The sequence below is a fragment of the Rhinolophus hipposideros genome (assembly GCF_964194185.1).
Source record: "Rhinolophus hipposideros genome assembly, chromosome: 1".
Lineage (NCBI taxonomy): Eukaryota > Metazoa > Chordata > Mammalia > Chiroptera > Rhinolophidae > Rhinolophus > Rhinolophus hipposideros.
In genome coordinates, this window is record NC_138047.1 from 84,224,076 (window position 1) to 84,250,345 (window position 26,270).

General features: G+C 40.5%; 1 protein-coding gene across 3 annotated transcripts in view; it reads right to left on the reverse strand.

Annotated features, from left to right (window-relative positions):
• Window positions 1-20,795: 20,795 nt before the first annotated feature.
• The window catches only part of KLF3 (KLF transcription factor 3), a 35,327-nt gene continuing 29,852 nt past the window's right edge, over window positions 20,796-26,270 (reverse strand). For all 3 annotated transcript variants that reach the window (XM_081057613.1, XM_081057614.1, XM_081057612.1), the window contains exon 6: window positions 20,796-24,633. In XM_081057613.1, the coding sequence (XP_080913739.1) occupies window positions 24,452-24,633 (182 nt within the window). In that variant the 3' untranslated portion in view covers window positions 20,796-24,451. The remainder of the gene's footprint in view (window positions 24,634-26,270) is intronic.

The window sequence follows — 26,270 nt, forward strand, 5'->3', positions numbered from 1 at the left end:
ACAGTTTACTTTGCTATATAGAAAGTCAACAAGGGCGGCCGGATGGCTCAGTTGGTTAGAGCGCGAGCTCTGAACAACAGGGTTGCCAGTTTGATTCCCACATAGGCCAGTGAGCTGCGTCCTCTACAACTAGATTGAAGGACAACGACTTGGAGCTGATGGGCCCTGGAGAAACACACTGTTCCCCAATATCCGCCCCCCACCAAAAAAAAGTCAACAAGTCCAACAAACTTTCAAGGTAACTGGCTGATACAAAATGATTCTACCTTTTTCCTTTGAGAAAACTTTACTATTGGAATGGTGTTAATAATTTTTTCCTTTCCTTTGGTGCCTAGAATAATGTATCCTATCATACATGCCAAGGTGTGAATAACTAACAACTGACAGTAATTGAATATTTACTAAGGGGTGGGATGGGGAACATATTTTATATACGTAGTTATCTCCACCCTATCCTCTTCTGGTGATACCTGCCTGCTAATAACTTCCAAATTGTTTTTTTGATTTTTGATGGCCATGAAAATGACCCTTAAGATTGAAAGACAGGAAGAAAGCTCTCTCTTAGATTTTATTAATAATGAGAATAATGATGATAGCATTAATAATAGTAGTAATCAACACATATAATTATGTAATATATAATTAACAATTATACTCATTTACACACATTACCTCATTTATATCTCATTGCTTGACATATTGCTTCATTTTTCTCATAACTGCTCTGTGAGATAGGTTCTAATATCATCCTAATATTACAGGTGAGGCAGCTGAGGCACAGAGAGGTTTAATGACCTATCCAAAGCCACACAGCAGTGGCAGAGACAGGATGTGAACTCAGGCAGTCTGGCTCAGAGTCCATTCTCGTTACCACTAATCCTTTTTGCTTTCCCCTACAATGCATGTTTGCTTTTCCTTTGCAGTCCATTCCTGGAAGAGCCATCTGAGAGGAGTAGGAGGTGTTCCAAGAACCCCCAGAGACCCCCTGGCTCGGAATTCAAGGCTCCAAGTTTGTGTCCCCCTCTCCAGCAGGGGGCACCCATAGTCCACATTTCCTGGGTTCCCTCTTACCCACAGATGCCCCTGCTACTGACAACCAGAACTCCTGACTTTTATTGGCAAAAGCTCTGATCTTAAAACTATCATTCTTGAAGTATTTATAATGTACTAATCAAAGGAATGAGCCAGCACATGGAAATAATCTAGGCAACCATCTAGTACATTTCTTGGAGGACCGGCAATGACATTGATAACCCAATAAACCTGCATAGGCCCGAAGCTTATAGCAGTACTTCCTGACTCCAGGTAAATCACAAAGACAGCAGAGAACGGGATCTTTTCTTACCACACTCAGAAAGCATGCTATTCAGACTAGCTCCAGCTCTCAGGGTGGTCTCGAACACATCAGTCCTCCCACCTGGTTTACAAGGTTAGGGGACCCAAGTTGTACCCACTGCATTGCCCCTTTGGAACTTATGTTGAGGTCTTCTCGCTAGTGACCTTTGTCACATTCTTCGCAGGAAATTAGCTCAGAGGAGCAACCCCAGAAGGCCAAACTTCAACCCGCACAAAAATGTAGGAGACCATGTTTGGCAGAATTTATACCTCTCACGGTAGTGGGAAGAAAAGAATGGCTCTGTGAGGGGTCTCTAAGGCCCTGCCCTCCCTTGTAATATTCAGCAATAAAGATTGGGTGAGGGGCCTCTCACACGAGGAGCAGCAACCCCATTGATTGCCCTAGTAATGCAAGTTTCTCCAACATCCCATCCATTCTCCAGATGCCCTAAGCAGCCTTAACAGGTTTTGTGGGACACTCATCAGCCTTTCCAAATGGTCCCTTTTCTGTGTATTCTTTGGTGTAAGAAATCTGGTTCAAAATTAAATGAGGGGTGGAAACAGAGAGGAAATACCCCAAAGCCAGCCTCCAGGGAGGGGTTATAGAAGATTGCCTGGGTTCAGATTCTAGTTCTTCCCCAAACGGGCTGAGCAGCCCCTGGGGTGCACATGGTTTTCTCGTGTGTAAAAGGAAGATAGTAAAAATACACCTCATCGGGTCATGGAGCATATCCAATGAATTAAAACATGTAGAGCCTTAAGCACAGTGTTTGGCCTTCAGGAAGCATTCAGTAAAACTTGGCTGTTGTGATTAAACCTATTCACACAGGCCAGGACTCTGGAAAAGGAATCCTGCCCTCTCTCACTGCGGTGATCCTTATTGGTACCAGGACAGTTTTTTCTGCTCTGGACAACACTGGCCAACTTCTGTCTTCCCCCAGAGAACAGGATGCCCCCCTCAACTCACCCCCTCAAAATGAAAACTCCCTCCTTCAAGGTCGTTAACTAGATGCCACGTGGAAGTTTTCTCTCCTGTGATCAGGTCCCCGGACATTTATCCTGTGACTAACTGGCTTGGAGTTGAGGTCAGTTGAAGTTCAAGAGGACCTCAGTTCTGACTTTTACTGTTTATTGATTTGTGGCATTCATCAGCCAAAGCCCTCGTCCTCTAGGGCCAAGACCGCAGGGCAACAATGCGGCCCTTCTCCAGTGGCCCTGTTTACCTTCCGGGAGCAGGCAGGGTGTGGCCAGAACTTCTGGGGTGGTAAGAGCACCAGGGTGTGGTGAGAACACTGGGTGTGGCTGCCCAGGACAGGCCTGGAGAACGCAGCCCAGAAACAAGCCACATGGCCGAGGTCTGAATGAGGAGGCCACCTGCGTTTCCTGCTCCGTTGGGGAACAGCTGTGGGAACTCAAGTTCCCTGCTCCTCGAACAGGATAACACCAACAGCAGTAATAACAGCATACCTTTACTGAGTACTTATGAGCCCCACGGGGCACTCTCATGCTCTCCTTTAATTGTCAAGACCATGCGCTTCTTGTGCACCGCTAACTGTGGGGCACTTTGCCTTTCTATTTCTCAACATCTTCACCTGTAAGTGGTGTGGTTAAAAGCACCTTTCTGAGGGCAGGGCTGGAGGTGCCCACTTAACCCCACAGCCAAGATGGTAGAGCCTGGTGAGACTCAGAACCGGAAGGTAAACCATGTGATGTCAGAGTACATTTATCTTGGTGACTTCAGGATGCTGGTTCCATGTAGGTATAAGTATACAGAACTAAGAATCCAGGAAAGAATAACCAGAGAAGAAATTTAAAATTAGATTTTATATGAAAGTACTCACCTTGATCCTGAAAGAAAGGGAACCAACTGGCAACAGCCGTAACCCAGCAGCCTTGAGCACAGAAAGCCAAAACGTGACTCACTGAAGTCAACGTAAAAAGCCAAGATCAACTACATAAAACATTGTATGCACCATAAGAAGGCTTTCGATCAAGTACATAAAATATTGTGTGTGTAAAAATTGTAAAACAAACAAAAAAGAAAACCCTCCTTTTTCCTAGTTGTAGGAAGAGTCATTGAGAAAGCCCTAGAATAGTTTCTGGCCCAAGGTAATGTTGAGTATATATTAGTGTTGTGCGGGGCTGCCTGCAGGGTCTCAGCTCCTGCTCTCCACATAAGAACACAGGATATGGCTACGCCAAGAAGGAACACCCATGGAGCCATAGGTAGGGGAGTCATACCACTATAGTCTCACTGAAGGCTGGAGTCACCCGACGTGCGACCTGCTGTCCGCTTTTCTGCCAACCAACCAACTCCCACTTGCTAGCTGCAATCCGCCGTGCTAACTGCAATCCACGCTTGCTAGCTCAGCCACCATCTTCTTGCTAGCCCCCATTCTTTCCTGCTACCGTAGCCACGGCAGTTATATTAGTGGCCAATGGCTCACTGGTTACAGTTGACGGCCAACTAGCCACAGCTGATGGCCATGCAATCACAGTTGATGGCCATTTACTACCTGAGCCAGCACTTTTCCACGTGAGGCCGAGAGCCTAGAAACTGCACTCCTGGCTCTGTCCCCACAATTAGCAATTTCTAATATAAATGTCACATGCATGCTTTCTTGCCATTCTCATAATAATCCTGTGAAATAGGTTCTCTACAAAGGAGAGGCTTCAGGCACATTGAAAGAAGTAAGCAAAACTGGGATTTGATCCCAGGATTATCTGACTCTGAATCTCAAACACAGGGCCCTAAATCACTGTGCTTTACTGCTTTTCATTTACCTGGAAGAAACATTGATTGAGCACCTTACTATGAGCCAAGCTGTTGTTACTTTATTGAATTCGTTGGAAATTCCAGTTCAACTCAGTTCATAAGCACTTATAGAGCTCTTCTAAGGGGGCACTGGGCTGGGGCCTGGATCCATTGAGTAGGAAGTTGGTCTTGCCCACAAGGAGCTCACAGGCTTACAGGCCAGCCGGCCAACAGAGAAAAGCCCCTGTGCTGGGATCAAGCACCTTGACAAGTCTAACGATTCTCTCCGCTTGCAGCTCCACTGGGACCATTTCTTAAATGTCCTTACCTCTTTTGAGGGTTTTAAAAACATCTACCCTGTGTTGCTTGGAAATTCCCAGGTCTAGGTTGAGGTTTAAAGTTAAATAGAAAGAGAAAGGGTGGGGAAGAGAGACGGAGAAGGAAGAGGAGGAGGCGGAAGAAGGGCGGAAGAAAGGGACATTTATCACTTACCAGTTTATCTTTGAAAGGCTTGAAAGATTTGATAAAGGTTTGAGGAAAGGAAAGACCCCCATAGGGTATACAACCCTGTGGGCAAAGGCCTTCTCTAAGTAGTAGACTTTGGAAATTGCTTCTAGGTCTGGAAAAGAGGTCAGGAAAAGGTCACTCACTGAGAAATTAGGAAGTAGCTGATGAGATGGGCTATCTGCAGGTGTAACCTACCCCAATCATGTGCTGTAGATTGCTGTCCCGGGAAACTTGGAACACCAAAATGAAATCCATGCATTTAAGAAACAGGTATTTACGGAATACCCTACAGGCACTATGAGAAACCATAGATTTAAAGATAAATCAAACCCCAGCCCCTGCCCTCAGTTGCCTCAGAGTATAATCTGGGACTAAATGTAAACAAAGAAAGGTGTCACCTCATTAATTGGATTAATTTAAATCCTTGGTATGACAATGAAAATGTGTGGCCAGCATGAACTCCTAGAAAGGGAACACTGGGGCCCACTTCCTTAGTGTTTATCCAGGCCCCAGGAGGGCCCAGTGCAGATCAGGAGAAGTGTGAGCTGCCTGGGCCAGAGAAAGCTTTCTCAGACTCTCTACAGCTGGGTAATTCTGTCTCATTAGTGCTTACAGAGGCTTCCTCTCCCAAGCTGGTCTAAGCACTTGACACCTGATAGCCCATTTAATCCTCACAGTAAACCTATGCAGTAGATGTACTGTCCCCTCAGCCACTCCCAAATTTGAGGCCTTGAGAGGTTAAGTGATTTATTCAAGGTAAGTACCTCATATAGCTAGTTAAGTGGCAGAGAAGGGCAATGGCTGGGCTGGAACCCCTGCTCTTACCCACAGCACTAGCAGTTCTACAGGTACCAAAATAGCCTTCTCATGGGTGCTCCTTGGTCATTTGATCCTGGGTGGGTAGGACCCAATTCAGGCAAGCCTCTCATTGCAATGTAATTATGTGGCATGGACTTTATACCCTAGTCTCATGTAAGTGTGGGCCTCGTGTATCAGTTTCCCTGAGCCTGATGCCTCAGGTGTTCAAGGAATATTCCTTACTAGGAACACTAAAGGACCAAACCCCAAAGTGCATGAGTGAGGGTCCCATCAGAAAACAGATGGCCCAAGGTCACACGGCAGGAATAGGTCTAGGACTGTTTCCTTGGCTTCAGTCATGGTTCTTTGTACTTGGAAAGGAAAAGACAGGATAACTTGAAATAAACAGGAATAAAATTTTGAGAACACCAAGCCACACTCACAAATATACTTTTAAAGAACCCCAGAATTGAGAACTCAAAAGATACCATGTAGTGCTTTTTTCCTTCACTCATGGACATAGGCTCCCTCAGGGTGGGGACTTTGTGGAACCCCTACATGATGAGAAAGTCCAGGCAAGGCCCAGTGAGAACGGGGGAGGTGAGGGTCCAGAGGCCAGGCAATGGCACTAAAGGGGGATGAACCTGGTTTTAGAATCTTCAGGTGGGTGTTTGAGAGCAGGTGGACTTGAGGAGCCTACAGGGCTTTGGAGAGATTGTGCAATGGGTTGAGTTAAACAGAAACTGGAGGTCTGATAGGGTCTCAGAGTAGAAGTTCTTAGACTTTTTCTGTTAGAGCCTCAGGACTTTCTGTGGTTAGGGACAGAAGGGCTTAAGGCTCTAGGAGTGTTGGCTTGGGTGTGGCCTGGGAGTTTAGAGGGTGGAAGGTAAGGCTCCCAACACTACCCACTGTCAAACCCTAGAGGTATGAGAGTGGGATGCAGAGAATGCAGTTTTAGTCAGAAAGGAGCTTGGGTTTCACACTATTGTCAAAGTCTTACCAGAATAGAGCCTAAGGGAGAGGGGGGAGGGCAGGGGAGGTGCCTCTGGAATCCAGGAAGTCTGAAAGAACCAGAAAGCAGTTACTATTTCAATTCAGTTCAGTTCAGTTCAGTTCAATTCAATTCAACTCCACAGTAGTGTGTACCAGGCATTGTGATAGAAGTTGGGAATACAACAATGAACAAGATAAAAAAAAACTTTTCCTGCCTGCAAGATATTTATAGTCTAAAGGTAGAAGCAGATAAAGGCACAATTAAATCAACACTTAATTACAAACTGCAATGTATGCTATGAGACAGTTGCAGCAGAGAATAAAGGGAGAGAGCTGCTTTAGGTAGGGTTCGCTGAGGAAATGACTGTTCCTCTGCAGCAAGGATGAGGAGCCCCAGGGCAAAAGTGGCTGCTAATTAGGAGCTCAGCTCTCTGCAGTTCTCTGTTCTCCAGATTCATGTCCCTTCTAACCCTCAGTGCTTCATCCAGCCCTCTGATACTTTTAAAATACATTTAAAAAAAATATCGCATCTAGATTTTCCAGTTTTTTGTGGCAGAAGCTGTGGCCTGCTGTAGGCTCTTTCATTGCACATAGAATTGGAAGTCCCATGACTATTATTTTCATGCATTTTTTCCTTCCTTTTTTAACTATACAAGTAATGCACAAATACAGTACCTTTATAAAAATCAATTTAAAACAATAACTGTTAGAGTAAAGGAAGAAAGTTCTCTTTACCCCGTTTCATGACATTCTGCCAGCAGTTTACCTTCTGGATGTCACACATTCATGCGAAGGTGTGACACTCCTGGGTCTCTCTTCCTCTCACTTTCTGCAGTAGCTGGGAGAAGAAGGAGGTGGCTTAACATGTGAATTGGGGAATAACAAGGGGCATGCTCAGTTCAGGTTCTCTTTTTCTTCCTCCTGGAAGTGCTGATTGCAAGAAACAGAAATTCTCCTCTGCCCTAAGTGTTACCAGGACGTCCCCATTTCCTCCCCCTTCCCCAGGGTGGGAAGGCCACCACTGGTCCTGTTGCCCTGATGGGGTGCTGAGCCTGTCCGATCCTGTGCTTCAATTAGCAGCCTATCTGGACCTCACACTAAGCATGCCCTCCAGCTTAGCCTCTATCAGTAAAAGGTGGAATATGAAAATTTTGAACCACATCCGACATGCCTTTGGTGGAACCTAAGTCTCATCCCAAATCTCAGTGGCAAGAGAGTATAGGAAGGGTGATTTTCAGTTTTCCAGGCTCGGTGGTGCATAACGGCATGTTAGCTAGCAAAAGGTAGCATGGAATGCTGAGGGCCAATTCACTGTATCTATCATGAGTATTAGTAGTATATTTCATAGCTTATCCTTCATCTATGTACATGTACCTATGTAGGGGTAGTTAGCCTTTGAAATACCCTAATCAGAAACCCAGAGTTGAGGTATGTGGCTCTTAGTATTAAAGTTGTATATATTCCCTTCATCACTGGAGTCATCAGAATTTTACCAGGACAGTCCAACAATTGTTGCCTCATCAAATTAGTTTAGATACGTTTGCAACACATTCCTAGAAATTAGACGTGTACATATAAATTTTCATGAACACCATCAAAATACTTTCTCAAACGTCTTTATCAATCCCCCTATTAACAGTGGTAGAGAATGTCCTTTTCTTATAACCTCAGCAACTCTGGGGCCTCTTTCTTCTTTTCATTTGCATGTCCGCCTTATTCATTCTGAAAGCACAAATAGTAATATAGTGAAAACAATAACTATGATTTATTGAACAAAGTACTCCATTGCGCTAAACACTTTACAAACACTATTTCCTTTCATTTTGACAGCCCCATGAGATAGATATGAATGGCCCATGTTTTACAGGCCAGGAAATCCAAGTGCAGAGATTTAAAAAGTTTGCCAGAGGTTCAGAATGGTAAGGGACAAAGCAGGAACGTGTACAAAGGCAATTTGTTCCAAAACCTACACACTTAGGAGCAGAAAAGTTAAGGAGAAAGAGAGAGAGAGAGAGAGAGAGAGAGAGAGAGAGAGAGAGAGAGAGATTTCATGACAGAGGTTGTTATTGTTTTAAAAATAGTATTTAGTTGGGATTTGATCATTCAAATGGTATCTCCGGGTTATAGTAATGACGATCAAGTCTGTTACCCCCCAGCAGTGCAGAAATAAAACTTCCTTTTTAAGAAGCAAAATTATCCTTACAATTTCAGGAGCTTCCTACGTGGATCACATTGATTTGGTCACTCACCTGAACTGTCTATATGGGAGATGAGCGGAAGTATAATTGCCTCCATTTTAGAACACAGAGAGAAAACCAAAGATTTCCAGTTTCCAAAGGGCCAGTCTAGGATCCCAGTGGATAGAGTCAGCTCTGACTTCATGACTTAATTAATGTTTGCCCTCGTGGTGGTAACTTAGAGGAAAATGCAAGAGGTGTGTGTGTGTGTGTGTGTGTGTGTGTGTGTGTGTGTTTGTGTACATGTCTTATTTAAAAAGGGTCAGAAGTCGAGTAGAAAGGGAGTGTAGGATGTGTGTTTGTGGCAGAAGGGCAGTAGTAGTAGCAATCTGGAGAAGCTGGCCCAGTCATCCTCTCTTGCAACACCAGAAGACATTAAAAGGTGACCAGCAGTTCATGGGTTGCCAGGACAAGCCCTGGAGATAATGATTTCTTCCTTTATTTAAGATAAGGAGGGCTCACTAGGTACCCTCTGTTCTCTCCTCCCTCCCATCTCCACCTCCACCTCTCCCCATCCCACTTAGCTTCTCTTTCCACTATTGAGTCACCAGGTTCAGAGGTGAGAACTTGGAGTCTGCTAATAGGGTCTGCAGATGAGTCGGATCATCAGCTAGGTTTGCAGCCCAAGAGGCTCAGAGGCGGACTGAATGGGAAGTTAATGAAGATCCAAGGACCTCATTTGCACGGGTCCTTTCAAGTTCTGGGAGGGCACCAGTGTCATGCTCCCTCGCCTTTTGTCCTCATGAAATTTGCAGAAGTACGATATTTTAAGTGCAATTGTCAAGACTGCTGTCGCCACATTCCTTTCTGACTTCCATTTGTGGTACTGTGACTAGTGCAATTTTGGACACTTTTGAGATTCAGTTAAAGGAATATTAACTGGGAAATTTCATTTTGTTTGGGCTTAGTAGGATATATTCATGTTTTCACCTAACTTCTGTGCTGAGTTATTGTCAGTTCACTCCAGTGTGGGAACAATACCCAGGAAAACTTTTATCACCCACGAGGCTGGCTCAACCGGCCTAGAAACATGAAGCTGCAGGGTCAGAGGTTGTATTGCAATAAGAATCCTGTGGCATTTGGCCCAGATGTGCCAGTGGAAGAGAAGCAAGGTTTTAAATGTACAGGGTCAGAAGCTAATCCATAGAAAATTCTTCCAGTCTTTAGCCATGTAAAATCATAAGCAGGGGACTCAGTTCTCACCAACAGCTGTTCCAAACAGAAGTTCTTTCCTGTCAAGAATCTATGTAGTAATACAACAAATATAAAATTCTAAGTGAAGCATATAGGTCTTTCCTATTTGATGGAATCACATGAAATAGATTTTTTTCAGAATTTCTGTATTTATAGGGCACAAACCTATAGTAGTTCTACAAAAGCGAGTACGTGTCTAAGATCACATGTTTTATACATCCAACAATTATTTGTAACGAAAAAAAATTAATCAACCATATTAGAGGAAAGACTGACCTCTCTTTCTATTCTCCTTCTATTAAAAAATTATGAAATTGTTGTCATAGAAAGAGGCTATCAAAGACTACACAGCCAAAAAATGCAGAAAGCAAGAATCATGGAGATGGTCAGGCAATTTGTTAAGAGATATAATATTTTTATAAATTTGGTAATGTTTAACATATCTATCAGCTTTTAAATTTTATAGTTTATTTGGATTTTTTTCTCATTTGAGATAGATATTGATCTGTATTAATGTTTTTATATTCTTTTTATTAAGAACCCCTCCCTACTCCCCAAATAGGTAAGCTTCAGTTCCCTGTAAACCTGTATTTACTTTCTGAGATTCATTTCTCATATGGCTGCCTGCCCATCCCTCTTTCCCTCCCACACTTTCCAATACGGTTGTATTTATCCTTGATTTTTCTGTCATTCTTACCAAGATAATCTCCTAGTTAATCCCAGCCAACTTGTCTTCCCATGTATTAAATTCTTGTAAAATCAGCAGCAGAGATTTTTGCAATGCTTGGCAAGCAAAATACTTGTAGGTGTATTAAATTTGATGTAATTAAAAGTTCAAATGAAACCAATTGTTTCACTCCATTCTTAATTAGGGAAGAGAGGCCTTGAAATAAAACTAGCCAGATGACTCTTTTCTCATCGCAAATACTGAGTTCAGTTGCTTGCTTACCATTTTATTTTTAATAACAAGAAAGTTCTGATTAATAAGGTTGAAAGTTTCTGCTTATGGAAAAAAAATATGTGCAACAAACCTAGGCTGAGTTTTTATGAGGTTTTAAGGTAGTGGTGGGGGAAGGTGGCAAACAACTGTACGGTTAGTATACGTGTGACTAGACTAGAGGTTTTGTAAATATTTTCTAGTCTAATTTTTTCTGCATACAATTGAGTTGCTGATAAGGATCTTATACTCTGAGCTGAGGTATGTCTTCTCTTTCTCCTACCTCTATTAATATACATTTTAGGTTGTGTCTAGATGCGTATTCTTTTAAAACATGTAGCTTTGTTTTGTATGTATATGTGCATCTAGTTTATGTAAATGTTGTACCAAATTAGCATTGTCTCCTGCTACTCTCAGTGCTGTTTTGGAGATCTATCCATGTTGATTGACATGTGTTCTCTGTACAGTCCTCATATGGATATTGGAGATATCTTCTCCCATTCTGTTAACGACTGCTAAGTTTGTCTGCTGAAAGAAATTCATTTTGGTGCAATGTAATGCAGTGTCTCAGCTCCCTCTCCCCGCACAAGAACGCAGGATATGGTGAGGCCAAAAAGGAACAACAAGGGAGCCACAGACAGGCGAGTCATACCACTATATTCTTGATGGCAGCTGGCCGAGACACAAAAGCAAACATCCGCCAGTACCCCAACAAGGGGTTTTCCTGCATCCCGGTCTCGCTGGCGGCTGGGTGAGACACAGGAAGTAGGATCAACACTATCCGCTATGGGCCGACCAATTCTCTGCCAACCAACCAACCCTTTGCTAACTACAATCTGCCATCCACGCTTGCTAACCCTACTTGCTAGCCGTAATCCACTCCACTTCTCTGCCAACCAACCAACCCCCTTGCCAGAGCAGCCATGGCAGTTATATTAGTGGCTAATGCCTAGCCGGTAACAGCCCAGCCACAGTGGATGGCCATCTGATTACAGCTGGTGGCCATCTAATAACCGAGTCACCACCTTTCCACGTGAGGCGAGAGCCTGGAAACTTGTAGGGACAGAGCCCCAGAGAGCTGTTTCCAGGCTCTCGGCCTCACGTGGAAAGGTGCTGGCTCAGGTAGTAAATGGCCATCAACTGTGATTGGACGGTCATCAGCTGTGGCTAGTTGGCTGTCAGCTGTAACCAGTGAGCCATTGGCCACTAATATAACTGCTGTGGCTATGCTAGCAGAAAATGGGGGCTAGCAAGAAGATGGTGGCTGAGCCTTCAAGCGGCTCAGTGAGTGTTGCGAACAATGTGGCTCCTGCTCCTTGTTTCTCCAACCCAGCTGCCAGCGAGAATATAGTAGTATGACTCCCCTACCTATGGCTTCGTGGGTGTTCCTTTTTGGCCTCACCATATCCCACGTTCTTATGTGGGGAGTGGGAGCTGAGACCCTGCAGGCTGCCCCGCGCGACAAAACTGCTCTCTGGGACTCTGTCCCCACATGCAGTCAAATCCATCAAAATTTTGCCATATTGTTTATACATTTTCAGCTGAAGGAGTCTTTCCTTACGCAGAACTCACAATGACGGTCTCCTACATTTTCTTCAGTTAGCATTTCGTTTCTTTCTTTTACATCATACATCCATCTATAAGGTAGAAAATTCAGCTTGTTTCCCCTCCAAATAGTGAATAAAACTGAATAAAATACTACTAAGTAAGTCACATTAAAAAATAAAAATCACATGAACTTCCAGCAAGTGCATGCAGGTGTATGGATGCAATGATGAGCTCTAATGGGTACCAAACAGCCTTAGTTACAAGATGGAACCCTTCAGCAACATAAGGTTTGTCCCTCTCTTTAAAGGAGACTTTCCACCATAGAAAATAGAAGACAGCACCAAGAATTGTAAGCAAAGTCGCCCAATTCTCTGGGTTTATACCTACTAATAATACACAAGTGTGCTTCCATATTTTCTAAAAGAAAGATATAGTCAGCTGTCAGTCTTTTTCCATTTACAAAAAATTAAAGTCCCTAAGTGGCAGAATATAGAAAAATAAGTGGGACTTTGGAACAAGTGTGGGAAGAAAGGGAGAGAAAAGGATTTAAGGTCTTAGGAACTACATTTATATGCCTCTGTGTTTAGTTTTGCCTTCATTCACTCATGCAACAGTTACTCATTGAGCCACTCCCCAAAAGATCACTAGTGAACTCAAATGAATTCTCTCTGAAGCATTTTTGAGACCATGCATTTTTTCCATAAGCAATTTTAAATCCTTGTTTTTTCCAATTTTTCCCATAAATAATTAATGAATAAAAAAGTGATATTCGGGGGGAAAAATCAGAAGACAAGTAACAAAATATTTAGGGCAGAGAAACAACACCACTTCGGGAATCCCACTAAACCATACGTCATCTCTATTTGAGTCAGAAAGAGGCTCCGAGTGATGCCAATACTGAAGGCTATGAGGAATGAGCTAAAGGTCCCTTTGTGCAAAGAAACAGCATTCCCTCATTCCCTCATTCCCTCATTCCCTCATGACGGGTGAGAGCCTCCACTCATCCTTCATCCCCGTCTGATGGTGCACTGAGCAGAATGTATTACTCTATGTGGCTAATCTGCCTATTTGACAAAATTTAGGGGTCCCAATTAAAGTAGAACTTAGAAAAAAAAAAAGTAACTTTAAATACACTTGAAAACAAACAAACAAAAGAGATTGAAAACAAATGCATTGGGCAATTATCTCAAGAAGTTAAAAAACAGCCAGTGCAAACCCAACAAGAAGTAAGGAAATAATAAAGCTAAAGAAATGAATGGGATCAGACACTAACAAAACTAACACAAAGCACTCCAGAAGATTAATTAACAAAACATATTTGACTGATTGAAAAAATGGGGAGGATAGACTTCTGGCAAAACTAATTAAGAAAAGAAAAAACAAGACAGAAGCACACAAAATATACAGTTGACTCTTGAACAACGTGGGGGTAATGGGTGCCAACTTCCGCACACTCAAAAATCGGAGTATAACTTTTGACTCCCCCAAAACTTAACTACTAATAGTCTACTGTTGACCAGAAACCTTACTGATAACACAGTCGATTAATACATAGTTCGTGTGTTATAAGTATTATATACTGTATTCGTACAATAAAGTTAGCTAGAGAAAAGCAAATGTTATTAATAAAAGCATAAGGAAGAGAAAACACATTTAGTGAAAAAAATCCATGTATAAGTGGACCTGTGGCATTCAAACTCATGTTGTTGAAGGTCAACCGTATAATAAAAAAAGAAAATTGCTATAAACATGGAGATTAAAAGAACAGTGAAATGCTATTATGACTGTTTTCTAATAAATATGATAACTTAGATGAACCAGATACATTTCTGGGGAAATATGAAAGGCAAAAATTGGTGGAAAAAGAAGTAGTAAATTTAAATAGAGATGATAGAAACTTGGTTATTTAAAGACCTTCACTGTCCAGGATTTGGCCCAAGTAATTTATCAGAGGAATTTTGCCAAACTTTCAAGAATCTCTATCTTTCATAAGTTGTTCCAGAAAACTGAAAAAGAGGGAAAGTTGCCCAACTCAGTTGAGAGACTAAATATACAGATATACAAACAGATCATATGTAAAAATTGAACTCTGACCCGCAATATGCAGTAATCATCCCAGGAAACTAATACATTATCTATAGTAACCAGCCCAGGAAGCTAACCCACAATTTATAAGTCAAACTTGTAGGAAGTCAGACCACTGTCTCTAGCAAGTAGTCCATGAAGCCAAACAATAACTTCCATAACAATTGGGCCCAAGTAGCCAGGACTTGGTTAATAACTCACAACTTCCCTAATTTTTGTCCCCACTTCCAATTTGGACCAATCAGTCCTCAGGTCCAACCTAGGACCAATGTAGGTTCAACTTAGGACCAAGCCAAACCAACCACACAGAAGCTCTGTTTCTAGTGAGTCCACCGACAGCTTGCCGATGCCAATGGTCTCCAGTCAGAGCATACTTGAAGCTTTTCTTTTTTTCCCCACTTATAAAGCTTTCCCACTTCTCTGCCTGTCTTTGGGTCTCTGCTAAAACATAAGTGATAGTGCCTGACTCTCTTGCTCTAGCAAGCTCTAACTAAATAGTCCTTGCCTGCTCTCATTTGTTTGGTGTTTATTTATTTTCATACCGTGGGGGAAGCTAGTGAAAACTTGATCAGGCCATTATAAGCTCATAGATACAAAAGCCTAAGTAAAACATCAGCTAAACAAATTTTACATTTCATTGAAATATACATACGTATATATCCTGTGCACGTGCAGGCTTTAATAAGAAATGCAAGGATGGTTCTACATTAAAAACAATCTATCTCTGTAATTTATCATATTAATGGTTTAAAGGAGAAAAACTATAAAAGTGTCTAGATAGATAGAAAGAGAACATTTGTTATAGTTTAACACCTACATACAATAATAACACTCAAACCTAGAAAAAGAAACTCTTTTACCCAGAAAAAGGCTAGTATATCAAAAATCCCATAATAGAAATCATGCTTACTGGAAAAATTTTGGATACATTTCCATGAAGATTAAAAGGCAAAGATGCCACTAATACTTAACACGCTACTGCAGAATTTAGCCAACACCATAAGATGGGAGAAAAGCATAAGAGACATGGGGATTGAAGGGAAAAATGAAATAGTTGTTGTTACAGGAATTAAATTATTCTCATTAGGAGAAAAACAACTCAACAGCATCATCAGGCAAAATAATAGGATTAATAAGGTAGTTCTGCCTGTTTGCCAGATATACGATCGTAAAATCATCTTACAAAACCAACAGTGTTTCTCTATCACAGACACTAGAGACTATAATGAAAATAAAGAGGGTAAGAGCAGGCCCTCTCCTAATATTTGTGGCATCTGGGGCAAGAATAAGAATGAAGACTACATATATTTAAATATCTGCAATTAAAAATCAAAGCTATTTAAAGTAAGCTTGGAGTACCTTTAATAATATCTACCAGGAAGCTCACCATTTGCGTGCCTCACCACACCACCATCTGAATGAGGAGACATGGGCCAACGTTTCTTTTTTGCCACTTTGTCAGTTGGCACATGTCTAGGTCAGACTCACTGGAAATGGACTCCAAGACAGAGATTTGCATGCAGATGGTTTAATGGGGAGCAATACCTATAATGTATACTGAGTCTTGCATGGGTGAGAGAAATAGGATTGGGCAGAGGGAGAAGCTGAGGTTTTATTTAATTTGGGGGAAAAAATCATGAAATATTATTAAATGTTTTTATAAAAAATAAAGCCATTTACAATTCTAGTATTCAATATTCACTGAGTTGCCAATGTAAAAATTCAATTATCACGCTTCCTGCATGTTATATCTAGCCCTATTTTTTTTTTTGTCTTTGTCTTTCACTTTTAGCAGTTTGATTATAATGTGTCTGGGTGTGGATTTCTTTCAGGTTACCATTTTGGGAATTCAGTCAGCTACTTGAATCTGTACGTTTTTTGTTCCTTTGTTTTTTGTCTTTCAACAAATTAGGAGAGTTTTCAAATATTATTTCTTCAAATATTTATTAAGCTCTGTACTTTCTGCTCTCTTTTGGGACTTTGGTGACATGAGTGTTAAATCGTTTGTTATTTTCTCACAAGTTCCCAAGGCTGTGTCCATTTTTTTTCAATCTATTTTCTCTCTGCCACTCAGAGTGGATAATTTGCATTGACTATCTTCAAGTTCTGACTCTTTCTTCTGTCATCTCCAGTCTGTGACTGAGCCCATTCAAGTGAATATTTTCATTTTGGATATTGTATTTTTCAATACAAATATTTTTCTAAATCTCCATTTGATTCCTTTTTTTATATCTTCTATTTCTTTGCTGAGATATTCTAGTTTCCCATTTGTTTCAAGGGTATTCATAATTGCTTTTAGAATTTTTATGATAGTTCTTTCAAAATCTTTATCAGATAATTTGAACACTTCTGACTTTAGGCATTAATACCTGTTGATTTATTTTCTTGTGCAAGATGAGATTTTTTTCCCTGATTCTTGCTATGCTGAGTAATTTTAGATTATATATTAGAAAGTCTGTCATGTTACAAGACTTTGGTTCCTCTTTAAATCTTCTATTTTAGCAGGCAGTCAACCCATTTAGATTTAGAACACACATCCTGGCCCACTTTTGCTGTGGTTTGAATGTTAATTTACCTTTTGAATGTTTGCAGTACTGTTCTGGTCTGCCCCACTGTTAACAACTGAGAGGCCAGTCTGAAACCTGGGTGCTATTCCACACTGTAGTTCAATTCTCAAAGCTTCTGCTGTGTTGATTCTGGTCAGTTTAATGCTTGGGCCACTGAGAGATGAGCCTGGGACTTCAGACTTCCGTTTAAAAGTTCTCTTTCTTCTGCTCCCTCTTATTCATCGTCTCCCAACTCTCTAGTTGGAGGAGGAAGAGGAGGCTGCCTCTTTGTGCTTAGTGCTGGATGGGCAACGTCAGAGGGCTCCACCAGACAGTCTCTCACCTCTGTGCTTGGTGGTGAGGAGGAGAAGCACTGCCTCTGCTTACATTTATTTAACATGGAACAAAGATAGCCACCAGGTCTAAATGTAAAACCTAGAACTATAAAATCTCTAGAAGAAGAAAACGGGAGAAAATCTGTAACCTTGGATTAGATAAAGATTTTTTAGATAGAACACAAAAAGTATGAGCCATAAAAAAAATTGATAAATTAAAATTCATCAAAATTAAAAACATCTGGTATTCAAAATATACTATTAAGAGAATGAAAAGACAAGCTGCAGGCTGGAAGAAAATATTAGCAAAACAGGACTTACATCCAGAATATATACAAACTTCTCAAAACTCAATTGATTGGAAAACAAACAGCCTAATAAAAAATGGGCAAAACCCTTGACCAGACTCTCCATCAAAGAAGATATATGGATAGTAAATAAGCTCATGAAAAGATGCTTAAGTTATGAGGGAAATACAAATTAAAACCACAATGAGATACTGTCCACTTGTTAGGATGGATAAAATGAAACACTAGACAATACTAAGTGTTGATGAGATTGTGGAGTACCTTGGAACTCATATATTGCTGCTGGTAGAAATGCAAAATGGTACAGTGACTCTGAAAAACAGCTTGGTGGTTTGTTATAGAATTAAACATCCATTTATCACACAGTCTGCAATTAGACTCTTGAGCGTTTGCCCGAGAGAAATACAAACTTACGTTAACACAAAAAGCTGTCTGTGAATATTTGTAGCAGCTTATTTACAATTACTTCAAACTGGAAGCAATCCAAAAATCCTTCAACTGATGAACATGTGAGGATATATGGTACATCCATATTAAATAATCAAAAGGAACAACTACTGATTGATATGCAACATGGATGAATCTCAAATATGTAACGCCAAGCAATAGAAGCCAGACTCAAAAGGCTACATCCATTCTGAAAAAGATAAAAGTACAGGCAAATAAAATAAGCCTGGAGGTAGGGATTGACTACAAGGAGGCATGAGGACCATTTTAGGGAGGATGGAATTGTTCTAGGTCTTGATTGTTGTGACTACACGACTGAATGTGTTTGTCAAAACTCATTGCAAAGTATACCAAGAAGAATGATTTTACTTTATGGAAATCACACCTCAATATACCTGACATTTAAAAAAACATATCAAGCTTCATTTATGGAAATCAGCAAATGCCTTCCCACAACCCCGCCCCAGGAGAGTTCTGGCCATGTAATTATTGAAGAATTAGTAGTATTTTTCTAGGTAAGGGGTAACTAAGTGGGGGAGGGCATCCCAGAAGACGGCCCGATAGAAGCAAAGGCAAGCACATGTGGGTTGAATTCTGAGAAGAGGCACCAAAATAACCTGGAGGTCACTCAGACTGGAAACCGGTGTAAGAGATCAGAGAGCAGGCTGGGAAGTTAGCCTGAATTTGAACCCAAATCTTCTACTTCCTAGCTTTGTGATCTCGGTAAGTTACCTAACGTGTCTGTGCCTCACTTTCCATCGGTACAAAGAGAATGATAATATTTACAAGCCTCACAATTGAGAATTAAACTAATTAATACCCTCAAAGTGCTTAGAGTAGTGCTGAGCATACAGTAAATAATAATACGAGGTGATGCTTTAAAGGCGGTAGGGGCAAATTAAGAAGAACCATTTCAGATGCCAGCCAGTGCCATGGAAGGACTTTAAAAGGTGGGGCAGCAACATGAGCAGATTTTTGTTTTGGAAGGTTGGCCCTGGCAGCTGGTGTGCAGGAGGATGATTGTCCCCTCACTATCTAAGCCCCAGAGGCCCGAGCTGGGGTAGGGGAATATTGGTTCTGTTTCTCTGGAGAATGCTAATACACTGAGTCTTGAGAAAAGGAAGAAACATCAAATGTGTTCCATGTGAAAGACATATGGTCTAAGAGCCTGAAGATCCAGGTTCTGTCTTCTGTCTGTAACCCAGACCACTCAGGATGCCCATAGGCAACCCCAGGGACGTAATGGGCAAAAGCACTGAAAACAATACACATGTCTATCTTAACTTGGTGACAACCTCAACCCCCGCCCCCTCCAAGTAATACATTTAAAAAGAATTCTAATTTACAACATGTATCATTCTAATGTAGGGGTCACTTTTTATATATACAGCACCACTACCATCATGACCTTGGCTACCTCAGATCATAGGAAATGGTTAACGGGTTCAGTTTACACTTTAAAATCAATGTACCCTTGAGGGGCAATTCACCAAGTTTTCTGCACACACACAGGTCACTCTAGTCTTTAATAGTTTAACTTATACATCTACATGATTTTACTGCCATCTCAACTTGTCCTCCCCTGAACAGAGCCACTTCTTTAACGAGCACTAGAATTGATAACTTGGCCCCAGCAAGGCTCCTAACCCCCTTTTCTTCAAGCTGACAGCATTAAAATATCGGGTGATGACGATGGATTTGTGTGTGTGCACACGCGGGACATCCTTACGTTGTTCAGCCGTTCTTCAAAGAATTTGTCATAAAATCTACATTTGTCACCATCTTGATCACTCACCTGGGTAGAATCCAGCTTTAACATACTATCTCCTAGAAGGCTGGGTGGGTCTCCTTCTGAACTAATCAAGTGTCATCTGACTCGTATACGAAGGATTATGGGAGGGTAACAGCCAATCATCTGGAATAATCCAAGCCAATATTCCATCAGGAATAAGTCACGTACAATACCCTTTGAGCTTGCTGTCAGCTATCTCAGTATAAAAGCAGAGAAGTTTCCCGAAGGCTGATGGAGTGCTTCATAAATTCAACCTTCTCCTGACCCCCTTCCAGTTTCCCACCTGTGAAGGTGAGTCATGAGGCAAGTGCCAGCCACACATTATTTCATGTTTTGCTAAGATGAACTCTGGGCTGGAGGAAGCTGCTTGGGATCTAGCAAGCCAGTGTTTTAGTCTTAATTACATTTAGGGGGTACAGAGGAGTTGTATTTTGCCTGAAACAAAAGAACTCTAAAGCCTCATCAGAAACGACCTGGTTCTGTGGTTCTGCAGTCTCAGCCATGTCCATGGCTTATGGGAAAATGTTTATTCAGAATTTAACGCAGTTAGTCTCATTCCTGATTCTCCAACTCCCCAAGTTATGAATCCTGATCTTTCATTTAAAAATGTAAAGTCTTTTATACTTGTCTTTCATTACAAAGCACTGAAAATTCTTTTTGGAAGCAGGTAAGGGTCATAAACAACAAACATTCCAAGCATGCATTAGGTGTGTTTGCAGATTTATGCTGGGCTGTCTGCACGTTTATGGTTTGTACTTAGATTTCCTGTTGCTGCTAGAAAATCAGGGATATAGCTTTAGGGCTGAGTTAACTCCTTAAGTGCATATTCCAGTTGAATGTTTTTCTTTCCCTCCCTCAACAATGATGCCTATCAGTGATTTGCTTTAACATATCTAAGTAGTCTCTCTTACAAGTTACATTGCTAAGTTTTGTTCCTAGTGATTGCTGCATATATAGTAATCACACAATCATACTTTATATTCTGATGGTTTTATTAACAAGTATATAATACATATATTGCATACTGTATATAGTATATGAGGACTGTACAGTACAAATTTATGTTCACAGTTTGACATGACAAAATGTCATTACTGAATTCCCATTGGACTAGAGTAGAAACAGAGAAGGTACATTAAACATTCACATCTTTAGTAAGAAAGATTACCAAAATGTTTCAGTATTTGCAAGTATACTAACGCATGCTAAAAACCTTTACCCATTCAGTCTTATTAGCTTATAAAATATATTACACTTTATTAAAAATTTCTGCATAGTTTATACAAGTATTAAAGTACTGTAAATGTAATAATCCTGCTATACTTGCAGGTATGGTTTAAGAGATGCTAAGCAGAAAGATTATTTTGACCCTCTAACACTAAGTACATAACAGCAAAACAAAAAAGTGCTAGTATTTGTAAAACATTGTTGTAGCCCTCGTTTAACGCATGGAAAATGGCTTTGTAAATGTATTATTTCTTAAGTCAATTTGCAATCATTGAGAAATTGTTAACTTTGACCAGGAAGAGAACAGACAACTCTGAGTAATTGCATGTGTGACAGCAATTCTTTCAAGATGACTGTATTTTCAAACCAATTGAATTATTTTAAAACTTGAGATCTTTGAGATTGTCTTTAAAACAATCTAACCAGAATGACGTGCAGATATACGGTATCAGCAATATAGTCTTTCGAATTCCACATTAGTGCAACACTGATAGTGCAGATGGGTGTTTAATAAAGTATACATATACGTATATAGCTCCCCTGTAAATCTGTTCCAAGGCTCTTGAAACTTCTGCATATTTAGCATTTCCTTTTTGGAACACACCTATGCTAACACATCCTCCAAACCAGGCGACTCAGAATGTTAATGCCCATTTACGATGTAGGTTCACATTGTAAAATTCGAAAATGTGATGGATTCAGATCTAACTTTTCTGACTTCTTCCCCAAGAGGACACTTGGATAATAACTGAAGAAATTTTATAACAATTTATACAACACCAACTCCATGTTTACAGATCATTCTCATCAACTTAAATATTGCAATTAAAATTACCATTGATAGTAACAGGGCACACCGTTAAAACCACATGCTCAAGGGCATTTTATCTTGTATTTGAGGCCTCCCACAATAATAGCTAAAAATGACTAAGACTAAATTTCTCAACTATCATAGTTAAGATACAAATATATAAAAAAGGAAAATTTGGAAAGAGCCAATTGATAAAGTATATGGGCCAGCATGGGAACCAAGAATGGCTTCTTTGGGTTGCTTTCCTTTCAGTGTTCAAATGGTCTTTGTTGATGAACTGTTAACATAATCTAGGCAGGCTAAATAGTAATGTAAGTCTCAGCAGGGTCTCATTTGCACTTTTGAACAAAATTTTAATATGCCATAGCAAACATTAAACTTCATGAGAACCCATGAAGTTTTCTATTTACTGGACACGGACTCAAACCTAATTATTCAAAGGTCAATTCTACCCTTTCTTGCCCTTTTCCCCACCTTTTATGGGTTGGATCACACATAAGCTAGTATCTTCATCTTCGGTGGGTTGTGGAAGAACCATTTCAAGAAATAAACACTTTGGCATGAACGTGACTAGGCATTTACAATACAGACCATACCTACTTTTCCAAGAGCTATTTTTATCCCTCAATTCATATCTTAGTTGCAAACAAAAAGAAAAGAACAAAGCCCAATTGGGATGTTTTAATATTTTAAACAAATTTTGCAGTGTTTAAAAAAATAAAAGAAAATAAAAACCAAGTGCCAAGATAACAAATTATTTTGCATTTCTCAACTATGTTTCCTTTCAGTCGGTTCCGAGGACTGATGGGTAGGATCTCTTTAGGTGCATAGTCCTTACAGCTTAACTTTTATTAACATAGCGCCAAAGTAAGCTCCCCACACAATTCTCAGGCCTCCAGAATCACTTATTCACTGATGTTCTAAAAACAATTCAACAGTGTATTCCTCCCAGTTAAGGTTGTGTAGGATCCTGAGTTGTGGCTGGGACGAATCTTCAGGATTCCATTCTTCTCTCTTCTCCGTCCTTTATGAAGGTGCATTTGATTATATGCACCCACATTTGACCACTTTTTTCAAATTTAGGAACAATGACATTTGTATGCATGAATTATTTTTATTGGCATTTAGACTATGATGCTCAAAAGCCTGCTTTTGAAAAACTTCCCCCAAATGATGCTATTTATCTTCAACATAAACACGAGTCATTTTCTGTTTGTTTTCTGACAGGACAGTTGATAGTGAAAAAAGAATGCCAGCTCCAACAGTAAACATTTGGGAATTTTTGAGCTACATACCCTATTTCCATGAAAATAAGACCTAGCTAGGCAATCAGCTCTAACGCGTCTTTTAGAGCAAAAATATAAGACCCGGTCTTATGTTATAGTATAATAAGATGGCGTCTTATATTAATTTTTGCTCCAAAAGATGCGTTAGATCTGATTGTCTGGCTAGGTCTTATTTTCGGGGAAACATGGTATCTGAATCCCTGCACTGTGGTTTTCTCTATTTTTCAGAACTCTGCTCCCCAAATAAAGGTACGTGTGCTTCACAACTATTTATATTTACAAATAGTGTCACTCAAGTCTTAATGAATAAATCTAAAGCATTAGCAGATGCTTACTTATGATACAGGTCTTGAACACAAATGACAGCCAATTTGGCACTTTATAGTTCACACAGAAGAGTTTCTGTATGAAAGCTATATGGTTAATTTGATACACAAATAGAATTACCACTCAATGTTTCCCTGTTTGCAAAAAAAGCTGTACGTTAGGTAAAAGAAGTCCATTCAGACCCTTCCCCAGAAGATTTTTTACCATTACTGGGCAAATGTCTTTTGTGGCGTCCCTCCTACCAATACTTATGACCCCCATTAAGGACACTGTAGGAATGGAGATAGGTGCATGGGAGGTAACCCCATCAGTATTTGGCTTTGCCGTACAGTTGTGCACAGCTAAGCATGCATAGTGACAAGCTCTGGGAACGCACTGCACAGATAACCAAGTGATAAAATCTCACTGAAGACCCCTAGCCTAGGAAGAATGGCCAGCTTCCTCCTTTGCCCCCTGCTCAAAGCCCCTTTGCTCCAACTCCATGCGATGCAAACACGGCATCCATCCCTTGAACTGACCGACGTCGGGGTCACTCTTCTTTTTGCTGTACAGCACGACATGCGATCACAGGGCACAGAGGTATGAACGTCTCTGGCAAGGACTAGCAGGCTTGATACTGTATGTCTAATACATTTACTTCGATATTCTTTTGAGGAATACATGGAAAAACCGACAATTGGTTAGGTTAGTTTATGTGTTCCCTTGTTCTCATTACATTAAACGTTTCTGTAAGAAGGGTTTGCTTAGCATCCCCGGAAAAAAAAAAAAGTGTTCACATTCTTTAGGTCTGACCCGTGGTAAGGAGAGGGAGGATTAGAGAATCTTTACTACTGACCATATGGAAGTTTGAATGATAGAAATTCCGAGATTCAGACCAGCTGAATCAAAATTAAAATGTACATGTAAAAAATGAGTTAGGTATCGGGAGGACAGAGAGAGAGCCAGGCGAGTGGGGAGCCGCGGGAGGTGGGAGGTGGACGCATTCAAACTAGCATGTGGCGTTTCCTATGCAGGGCAAGGTGGTCAGAACGGGAGAAGCTGCGGTCACAGTCCGGACACTGGAAAGGTTTGATTCCAGTATGTTTTCGGAAATGTCTTGTTAGTTCATCAGACCGAGCAAACTTCCATGTGCATCCTTCCCATGTACATTTGTAGGGTTTTTCTCCTGCAAAAGGGACAAATGAAAAGAGCTTATTTTTCGTGACAGCAAAAGGCTACTGATGAATCAAGACAGTAAAATTAAAATTTTTGAGCTAAAGTTGTTGAGAAATATTATTTCCAAGGTATGGTCATCCATTTGTCTCTCAGTAACACAGTGTCTTTTAAGACAAGCAAGAAAAAATGAATGAATTCTCGTAACTATTAACCGGCTCACTGCCCCACCCACAAAAGCCAACCTCATTTTAAGAGTTCTTAAAGCAGAAAGGCACTGAAATCCATTCTGAGGGGCTAGTTTTGCTTTTGTCCTCAATAGCAGGGATTAATAACGTAGGAAACACCTGGTGATCTGTACTTGTATGTCTCCAAGTCTTAAACCTACTTAGGAGTTTAGTTATATGCAGAGCATCCATTCATTGAGAAGTCCAAATTGAAAGTTTGTGGGATTTTCTTATTATTTCAATCATTTTCAAAAAATCTGAAGTCTCTACCAACTGAAATATCTGTCAGGGATTTCAACAGCTTGTCTTTTGTTTAGTCAATAACAACCATGTCTAAGTATAATGCTTTAATTCAGAAGTACTAAAAATAGTAATATCTCCCATCTTGTCAGAAGCCAGGTTTCTCCCAACGCCTCCCGTGAGATAATGATAATTGGCAGGTGAGAAACAGAAGACCCTTGTGGGAAAATCATAGGGAGAGCCAGTTTGAAGGCCTATACAAGGAAAAGGGTGTTAATGGCTATCTTACATGTTTAAATGAGTAACATTGGGTAATGGGCGTCACAAAGTAATTCCCATTTACTATCTCTTGTTCTCTAGAAACCTTACAGGACTTCCATTTCTTGGCATTTCAATGAGATTTTCAGAATTTGTATTACCTTCCTTGGGGCACAGAATACAAATGCTATGAGGTATTTTTCCTACATCTGAATTGTTATGCAAATATCCAATAACTTTTAATCTTAGGCTAGACTGGTAACACCCACTTCTCAGGTCCCATTAATGCCCTGGGGATGCTTTTATGATTCTATTTGGCATAGATTTGGGTGATTGGGTGTTTCTCTAACAAGGCTGTCACCCTCAGCACTTTCCCTGGTAACATAATGACAAAGAGAAAGAACAGCTAGCTGTACATGGGCTGATTTTGATTTTCTCTCGGCTTTCTCACTAGGAGTCACCAAAAAACTCCATTTTCACTCTGCCAGAAACTTTCCTGCCCTTTTCTCTTCCAAACCCCAGATTCTTCCCTTTTTAAACATGCCTAATAAAACTCAAAAAAAAAAAAGTCTACATTCTGAGTTAAGAACAATGTACATAGAGGCAAACTGCTGTTACATCAGAATTTCATATCGAAGTGTCTGAGGTTAGGTCAGATGAGGCCTACAGTGAACATTAATCACCAATACTGACTGCAAGTAATCAGGTTATTTAAAACATTTTTATATGAATTCCTTAAGATGTTTTGCTATGAAATGTTCAAGAGCCCATGGAACAATCTTCATAAGCTCTGGCTGCACACTCTATATTCAATACTGGACAAGATGGAAAAATGTTCTATTAGGTTTGGTGCAAAAGCAATTGCAGTTTAAAAGGTTAAAAAAAAAAATTGCAAAAACCGCAATTACTTTTGCACCAACCTAAT